The sequence below is a fragment of the Poeciliopsis prolifica genome, unplaced genomic scaffold (genome assembly GCF_027474105.1).
Source record: "Poeciliopsis prolifica strain line A6 unplaced genomic scaffold, Auburn_PproV2 SCAFFOLD156, whole genome shotgun sequence".
Classification (NCBI taxonomy): Eukaryota; Metazoa; Chordata; class Actinopteri; order Cyprinodontiformes; family Poeciliidae; genus Poeciliopsis; species Poeciliopsis prolifica.
Window position 1 is genome coordinate 92,501 of NW_026562531.1, and position 9,453 is coordinate 101,953.

Here is a 9,453-nt window from a genome sequence, read left to right on the forward strand (position 1 = left end):
GTGTGTGTGTGTCAGTGTGTGTCAGTGTGTGTGTCAGTGTGTATCAGTGTGTCAGTGTGTATCAGTGTGTGTCAGTGTGTGTGTGTCAGTGTGTGTGTATCAGTGTGTGTCAGTGTGTGTGTGTCAGTGTGTGTGTGTGTCAGTGTGTATCAGTGTGTGTGTGTCAGTGTGTGTCAGTGTGTGTGTGTATCAGTGTGTGTCAGTGTATGTGTGTCAGTGTGTGTGTGTATCAGTGTGTGTCAGTGTGTATCAGTGTGTGTCAGTGTGTATCAGTGTGTATCAGTGTGTGTCAGTGTGTGTCAGTGTGTGTGTGTGTCAGTGTGTATCAGTGTGTATCAGTGTGTATCAGTGTGTGTCAGTGTGTATCAGTGTGTGTCAGTGTGTATCAGTGTGTATCAGTGTGTGTCAGTGTGTGTGTGTGTCAGTGTGTGTCAGTGTGTGTGTCAGTGTGTGTCAGTGTGTGTGTCAGTGTGTGTCAGTGTGTGTGTGTGTCAGTGTGTGTCAGTGTGTGTGTGTGTCAGTGTGTGTGTGTCAGTGTGTGTGTGTGTCAGTGTGTGTGTGTCAGTGTGTGTGTGTCAGTGTGTGTGTGTCAGTGTGTGTCAGTGTGTGTGTGTCAGTGTGTGTGTGTATCAGTGTGTGTCAGTGTGTGTCAGTGTGTGTGTGTCAGTGTGTGTGTGTGTTAGTGTGTGTGTGTCAGTGTGTATCAGTGTGTGTCAGTGTGTGACAGTGTGTCAGTGTGTATCAGTGTGTGTCAGTGTGTGACAGTGTGTCAGTGTGTGTCAGTGTGTATCAGTGTGTATCAGTGTGTGTCAGTGTGTGTGTCAGTGTGTGTGTGTGTGTGTGTGTGTGTCAGTGTGTGTCAGTGTGTGTCAGTGTGTGTCAGTGTGTATCAGTGTGTGTCAGTGTGTGTCAGTGTGTATCAGTGTGTGTCAGTGTGTATCAGTGTGTGTCAGTGTGTGACAGTGTGTATCAGTGTGTGTCAGTGTGTGTCAGTGTGTATCAGTGTGTGTCAGTGTGTATCAGTGTGTGTCAGTGTGTGACAGTGTGTCAGTGTGTATCAGTGTGTGTCAGTGTGTATCAGTGTGTGTCAGTGTGTGTCAGTGTGTCAGTGTGTGTCAGTGTGTGACAGTGTGTCAGTGTGTGTCAGTGTGTGACAGTGTGTCAGTGTGTGTCAGTGTGTGTGTGTATCAGTGTGTGTCAGTGTGTGACAGTGTGTCAGTGTGTGACAGTGTGTGTGTATCAGTGTGTGTCAGTGTGTGTCAGTGTGTGTCAGTGTGTCAGTGTGTGTCAGTGTGTGACAGTGTGTCAGTGTGTGTCAGTGTGTGTGTGTATCAGTGTGTGTCAGTGTGTGTCAGTGTGTGTCAGTGTGTCAGTGTGTGTCAGTGTGTGACAGTGTGTCAGTGTGTGACAGTTTGTCAGTGTGTGTCAGTGTGTGTGTGTATCAGTGTGTGTCAGTGTGTGACAGTGTGTCAGTGTGTGTCAGTGTGTGACAGTGTGTCAGTGTGTGACAGTGTGTGTGTGTATCAGTGTGTCAGTGTGTGTGTATCAGTGTGTATCAGTGTGTGTCAGTGTGTGTGTGTATCAGTGTGTGTCAGTGTGTGTGTGTCAGTGTGTGTGTGTATCAGTGTGTATCAGTGTGTGTCAGTGTGTCAGTGTGTGTGTGTATCAGTGTGTGTCAGTGTGTGTGTGTATCAGTGTGTGTCAGTGTGTGTGTGTATCAGTGTGTGTCAGTGTGTGTCAGTGTGTATCAGTGTGTATCAGTGTGTGTCAGTGTGTGTCAGTGTGTGTGTGTCAGTGTGTGTCAGTGTGTATCAGTGTGTATCAGTGTGTGTCAGTGTGTGTCAGTGTGTGTCAGTGTGTGTGTGTATCAGTGTGTGTCAGTGTGTGTGTGTATCAGTGTGTGTCAGTGTGTGTGTGTATCAGTGTGTGTCAGTGTGTGACAGTGTGTCAGTGTGTGTCAGTGTGTATCAGTGTGTATCAGTGTGTGTCAGTGTGTGTCAGTGTGTGTGTGTGTCAGTGTGTGTCAGTGTGTACTTGTTCCAGTGACTCTTTGAGTTTTTGTACAGAGCTGGAAACATGATGGGGAGAATCTTGGCTGCGTTGTCGCTGATCAGACTCATGATGTACTCGTTGTTCCAGTAGTACAGCGCTCTCTCTGCCACCTGGAACAACAGCAGAACCTCTGTCAGAACCGAAAGCCCCCGCCGCGGACGGTCCGGTTCTGGTTCTGGTACCTGGAAGTGCGGGCTGGACACACACTTGGCCAGTTGCCTGAAGAGCGGCTCCTGCACCTTGACGAACTCGGCCGGCTCGATGACGTCCAGGATTTCCTCCAGCTCGTTCAGGAACATCACCTCCTTTGGACTGTGGGTTTTGGGCCAGAACTTCAGCAGGCCCATGATCACCTGGGAAAGTCAGGGGTCAGAGGTCAGCGTGAAGCGGCGGCCGGGCCGGGGAAGCTGGCGCGGGAAACTCACCGGCTCCGTCAGGCTGCTGTCCTTCTCCAGGAACTGGACCACACAGTAAGCCAACTGTGGATCAAAACCAGGTCAGAACCTGCAGAACCTGCAGAACCAGCAGAACCAGCAGAACCACACACTCACCTGAGGGTGGTACACACTCAGAGACTTGACCTTGTGGAGCGGCAGCAGAACCCGGATCAGAAACATTTTGTGTTCTTCTTTCAGAGGCAGAGCGAAGCCGTTGATGATGCTGCAGGAAACAGAGAGAGACGGAGAGCGGCCGCGTTCCAATTCAGTTAGAGAGACGGAGCGGCCGCGTTCCAATTCAGTTAGAGAGACGGAGCGGCCGCGTTCCAATTCAGTTAGAGAGACGGAGCGGCCGCGTTCCAATTCAGTTAGAGAGACGGAGCGGCCGCGTTCCAATTCAGTTAGAGAGACGGAGCGGCCGCGTTCCAATTCAGTTAGAGAGACGGAGCGGCCGCGTTCCAATTCAGTTAGAGAGACGGAGCGGCCGCGTTCCAATTCAGTTAGAGAGACGGAGCGGCCGCGTTCCAATTCACTCAGAATTGGAAGCTGTGAGCGAAGACACAAACAGTGGAGCCGAAGTTTCCACAGATAAGAATTTAAGGTCAACTTGTTTGTGTTCCAGTGTTACCTGCCCAGGATCTCCAGCAGCTCAGCGATGCCGTTGTGATGCTCTGTCTCATATATGAACCTGCAGGATGAGAACACCAGTGAGCCACTGGGAGCACTGGGCTCACCTGTGTGGGCGGGGCTAAGGCATCTCACCTGTAGAAGATGTTGTTGATCTGCCGACGGATGTAGGCCCGCAAACCCAGGAACTTTCCGTAGATCCGGTGGAGGATCGTTTTCAGGAAGTCTCGCTCTCTGGGATCCTCACTATCAAACAACTCCAGCAGCTGCAGGCAGGAGGACAGGAGCTCACCTGGTGCACACACACTGGTCCCCACACACACTGTTCCCCACACACACTGGTCCCCACACACTGGTCGCCCTACACACTGGTCCCCCTACACACTGGTCCCCACACATTGGTCCCCCCACACACTGGTCCCCCCACACTGGTCCCCACACATTGGTCCCCACACACATTGGTCCCCCCACACTGGTCCCCACACATTGGTCTCCCCACACACACTGGTCCCCACACACTGGTCCCCCCACACACTGGTCCCCACACATTGGTCCCCCCACACACTGGTCCCCCCACACACTGGTCCCCACACACATTGGTCCCCCCACACTCGTCCCCCCACACACTGGTCCCCACACATTGGTCCCCCCACACACTGGTCCCCACACATTGGTCCCCCCACACACTGGTCCCCACACATTGGTCCCCCACACACTGGTCCCCACACACATTGGTCCCCCCACACTCGTCCCCCTACACACTGGTCCCCCCACACACACTGGTCCCCGTACACACTGGTCCCCACACACACTGGTCCCCACACACTGGTCCCCCTACACACTGGTCCCCACACATTGGTCCCCACACACACTGGTCCCCACACACATTGGTCCCCCCACACTCATCCCCCCACACACTGGTCCCCACACATTGGTCCCCCCACACACTGGTCCCCACACATTGGTCCCCCCACACATTGGTCCCCACACACATTGGTCCCCCCACACTCGTCCCCCTACACACTGGTCCCCCCACACACACTGGTCCACACACACTGGTCCCCCTACACACTGGTCCCCACACACTGGTCCCCACACACACACTGGTCCCCACACATTGGTCCCCCCACACACTGGTCCCCACACACATTGGTCCCCCCACACACACTGATCCACACACACTGGTCCCCCTACACACTGGTCAACACACATTGGTCCCCCCACACACACTGGTCCCCACACATTGGTCCCCCCACACACACTGGTCCCCACACACATTGGTCCCCCCACACTGGTCCCCTACACACTGATCCCTCCACACACACTGGTCCACACACACTGGTCCCCCTACACACTGGTCCCCACACATTGGTCCCCCCACACACACTGGTCCCCACACACATTGGTCCCCCCACACACACTGGTCCACACACACTGGTCCCCCTACACACTGGTCCCCACACATTGGTCCCCCCACACACTGGTCCCCACACACATTGGTCCCCCCACACACACTGGTCCCCACACATTGGTCCCCCCACACACACTGGTCCACACACATTGGTCCCCCCACACACTGGTCCCCACACACATTGGTCCCCCCACACACACTGGTCCACACACACTGGTCCCCTTACACACTGGTCAACACACATTGGTCCCCCACACACACTGGTCCCCACACACATTGGTCCCCCACACACACTGGTCCCCACACACACACTGGTCCCCACACATTGGTCCCCCCACACACTGGTCCCCACACATTGGTCCCCCCACACACTGGTCCCCACACACATTGGTCCCCCCCCACACACTGGTCCCCCTACACACTGGTCCACACACACTGGTCCCCCTACACACTGGTCAACACACATTGGTCCCCCCACACTGGTCCCCACACACATTGGTCCCCCCCACACACTGGTCCCCACACACTGGTCCCCACACACACACTGGTCCTCACACATTGGCCCCCACACACTGGTCCACACACATTGGTCCCCCCACACACTGGTCCCCACAAACATTGGTCCCCCCACACACACTGGTCCACACACACTGGTCCCCTACACACTGGTCAACACACATTGGTCCCCCCACACACACTGGTCCCCACACACATTGGTCCCCCCACACACACTGGTCCCCACACACACACTGGTCCCCACACATTGGTCCCCCACACACTGGTCCCCACACATTGGTCCCCCCACACATTGGTCCCCCCACACACTGGTCCCCACACATTGGTCCCCCCACACACTGGTCCCCCCACACATTGGTCCCCCCACACACACTGGTCCACACACACTGGTCCCCCTACACACTGGTCAACACACATTGGTCCCCCCACACATTGGTCCCCCCACACACACTGGTCCCCACACACATTGGTCCCCCCACACTGGTCCCCCTACACACTGATCCCCCCACACACACTGGTCCACACACACTGGTCCCCCTACACACTGGTCCCCACACATTGGTCCCCCCACACACTGGTCCCCACACACATTGGTCCCCCCACACACACTGGTCCACACACACATTGGTCCCCCCACACACACTGGTCCCCCACACACTGGTCCCCCCACACACATTGGTCCCCCCACACATTGGTCCCCCCACACATTGGTCCCCCCACACACATTGGTCCCCACACACACTGGTCCCCACACACATTGGTCCCCCCACACTGGTCCCCCTACACACTGGTCCCCCCACACACACTGGTCCACACACACTGGTCCCCCTACACACTGGTCAACACACATTGGTCCCCCCACACACACTGGTCCCCACACACATTGGTCCCCCACACACACTGGTCCCCACACACACACTGGTCCCCACACATTGGTCCCCCCACACACTGGTCCCCACACATTGGTCCCCCCACACACTGGTCCCCACACATTGGTCCCCCCACACACTGGTCCCCCACACATTGGTCCCCCCACACACACTGGTCCACACACACTGGTCCCCCTACACACTGGTCAACACACATTGGTCCCCCCACACATTGGTCCCCCCACACACACTGGTCCCCACACACATTGGTCCCCCCACACTGGTCCCCCTACACACTGATCCCCCCACACACACTGGTCCACACACACTGGTCCCCCTACACACTGGTCCCCACACATTGGTCCCCCCACACACTGGTCCCACACACATTGGTCCCCCCACACACACTGGTCCACACACACATTGGTCCCCCCACACACACTGGTCCCCCCACACACTGGTCCCCCCACACACATTGGTCCCCCACACATTGGTCCCCCCACACATTGGTCCCCCCACACACATTGGTCCCCACACACACTGGTCCCCACACACATTGGTCCCCCCACACTGGTCCCCCTACACACTGGTCCCCCCACACACACTGGTCCACACACACTGGTCCCCCTACACACTGGTCCCCACACATTGGTCCCCCCACACACTGGTCCCCACACACATTGGTCCCCCCACACACACTGGTCCCCACACATTGGTCCCCCCACACACTGGTCCCCCCACACACACTGGTCCCCACCTGGCCAGGTGATGTCTTACCGACAGAACGAACTTCTGGTCGATGTACTTCTTGGCGACGTTGGGCTGGAAGTCCGGAGACTCCAGGAAGCGGAGGAAGAACTCGTACACCAGCTGTGGATTCACAGGTTGGGTCAGTTCTGGTTCTGGTTCTGCTCACCTGGACCTCCAGGAGTTGGAGTCATACCTGCAGGTGAGGCCAGGCCGCCTCCAGCGTCGGCTCGTCTTCCTCCGGGTCGAACTCGGCGCCGGTCGGGTTGGAGGACGGAGGAAGAGTCCGGAACACGTTGATGGAGAACTGCAGAACACAAACAGCCTTTACCATAGTAACAATTCCAGTAGCTACACGCTGCGCTGGCTTTGAGACGTCCCAGGGGAAGTGAACGCAGCACAGTGAGGGAACGGAGGCGGAGCTTCTTGCAGACACGCCCACCTGGATACACCAAGAATCAGCGGCTCACCATGACGACGGCCTCGGGGTAGATGCTCTCGGTCACCACCTCGTTGTTGTGCGTGATGTACTCCACCATCTCGTTAAGCCCCGCCCTCTTGACCTCCTTGAACTTGAGGTCGCTGAGCGGGTCGCTGATGAAGTCGAACAGGACGCAGCACTGCCGCAGCTTCTGCACGAACAGATCCTCGCGCTCTGGGGGCGGGGCATCTGGGGACAGGAGCAGATTGGGGTCTGAATTGGGTTGGGTTCTGGTCCGGTCCGGTCCGGTCCGGTCCGGTCACCTTTTAGGGCGGGGAGTTTCTGCAGCTCGCGGTTCTTAGTGAGGCTGAACCGGGTCGAGCTCTGGCGCCGCTCCTTCTTCAGCAGCGTCGGGCCGCCGGAGTATTTGATCTTGTTGAGCTGCGTTGGCGGCGGCGTGCTGCAGCTGGCGCGCTTGTTGCCGCTCTGCTGTTGCTGCTGCAGCACCTGAAACACACGGGCGGGTCAGAGGTTCTGGTTCCGCTCGGGCTGCGACGGCCGGGGCGACCCACCTCCTCCGGGTTCTCCGGCCCGCCGTCCTTCACGCTGCTGCTCTTGGAGCCTTTGGAAGATTTGCTGGATTCCTGAAAAACAAGAAACCAGAACCAGAACCACAACCATGCTGTTACTTTGTTAAACGGACCAGAACCCATGCTGAAACCGGGTCGGAGAAATCGGGCCCACATGATGAAGAACATGGTTATGAATCGGATCTTACTTTCCAGAATAAAGTGGAGGAAGTCCAGGGAACAGAGTTCTGACCCGGTTCTGGATCACAACCACCAGAACTTCATGGAGCAGGGTTCCTTTAGGTCTGGACCAGAACCCAGATCCATAGAAATCCAGTGACTTCATCAGGTCCGGACCAGGAATCGATGTCCAACAGGACCCGAATAGAACCGGGTCTATCAGAACCGCTCTAAACATGAGACCAGCTGATGGTTCCCGATCGCTGGTTCGGACCCAGTGATCCGGAACCGGCCTGCGGGACGAGTCACAGCCAGCAGCCAGGCGGTACCGGCGGGACTGAGAGGAAGCAGCCCGGTTCCGGTCCCGGTTCTGCTCCTCTGTGGACGCAGTTAGCTCTCCTGAAGTTGGCCTGTGACCGACAGTCAGGACCGTCGCGCCTCCAACTGGTTAAACTGGTGCCGGTTACTGGTTTCAGCGCCACACTGGCGGTGAAAGCAGAAGGTTTATTGATTCTGTTCTCCTCTGATCAGAACCAATCAAAAATAAACTTTTATTCCAAAGTCAGACTCATTCAAATTTTACTTTCCTGAAGACGAACTTAGGGCTTTTCCTGCTTTAGCGCCTCCTGCTGGTGGCCCCCGGTGATTTCTATATTTATGAAAAAGATTCTTAAACCCTTCAGCAGCCAATCAGACTTTAGCTCTACGGAATGACCCTTTACTGAGGCTATCAATCACAGGCCGACTTTAGCGCAGTGTGATGCTAACGGGCCTTTAGCCGCTTAGCTTCATCAATCTGAACCCGCCTCCACGCCGCCGTCCCTCCACGCTCCACTGGGAAAGGCTCCACGCAACCTCCGTAGTCCACACTCACCTTCTCCTTCTTCGGCTTGTTCGGCATCTTGTCCGCGGCGCTGACTTCTCCCACGGAGCCTCTGCGATCCGCCTCCCCGGGATCTGTCGCTGTCACTCGGTCAGTCTCCTCCGTGCGCCGGCTACTCCACACGGCCGATGCGATTGGCTGCCGGAGCCGCAGTCTGCCTAGCGACGCGTGCGGAGATTTTTCCTATTGGATAAAAGCGCGTTTAACCGCGACGGTGAGGCTGCGGGGAAGCGATTCGGGTCTGGATCTTCCCCAGCAACACAGAACCCCTCCAACCTGAAGAAGGCGGGTTCCGAACCGAACAGAACCAGGAGAAGGTGAAGTTAGAGAAACATCTGAATGTTCTCCGTAGGGACCAGATGCTCTACCTTCAAGTTCTGGTCCAGTTCTGGTTCTGACCACTAAACTTTAACCCCAGGAGGTCAGAACATGTTGGCTTGGTTGGTTCTGGAAAGTTATGCAGTTAAAACAGGAAACATTTGGGTTATTTAGTCTGTTTCCGGTCCTATTTCACCCTGTTGTTCATTTATAAATAGTGTTTCTAACTAAATATACTTTAGGTTAGTTTTCTAATTACACAAAACTTTAAATACATTTTTCTCTGACAGGCAAAAGTATGAGGGCTAAGATTTATTTTAAATTCATAATATGAGCAGAATAATTAGTTATTATAAGAATAATGCATGTTGTGAAGTTAGTCATAACAGCTTTAACGCATCAGATCATCAGATAATTCCTGAG

General features: G+C 55.4%; 1 protein-coding gene across 1 annotated transcript in view; it reads right to left on the reverse strand.

Moving 5' to 3' along the window:
• The window catches only part of LOC129356089 (serine/threonine-protein phosphatase 2A 56 kDa regulatory subunit delta isoform-like), a 13,958-nt gene extending 4,734 nt beyond the window's left edge, over positions 1-9,224 (reverse strand). The window contains 12 exon segments of the mRNA XM_055025700.1: positions 2,035-2,162; positions 2,235-2,405; positions 2,478-2,531; positions 2,604-2,712; positions 3,118-3,177; positions 3,252-3,382; positions 6,690-6,782; positions 6,856-6,966; positions 7,130-7,329; positions 7,404-7,587; positions 7,653-7,724; positions 8,704-9,224. Of these exon segments, the coding sequence (XP_054881675.1) occupies positions 2,035-2,162; positions 2,235-2,405; positions 2,478-2,531; positions 2,604-2,712; positions 3,118-3,177; positions 3,252-3,382; positions 6,690-6,782; positions 6,856-6,966; positions 7,130-7,329; positions 7,404-7,587; positions 7,653-7,724; positions 8,704-8,730 (1,340 nt within the window). The 5' untranslated portion in view covers positions 8,731-9,224.
• Positions 9,225-9,453: the final 229 nt, after the last annotated feature.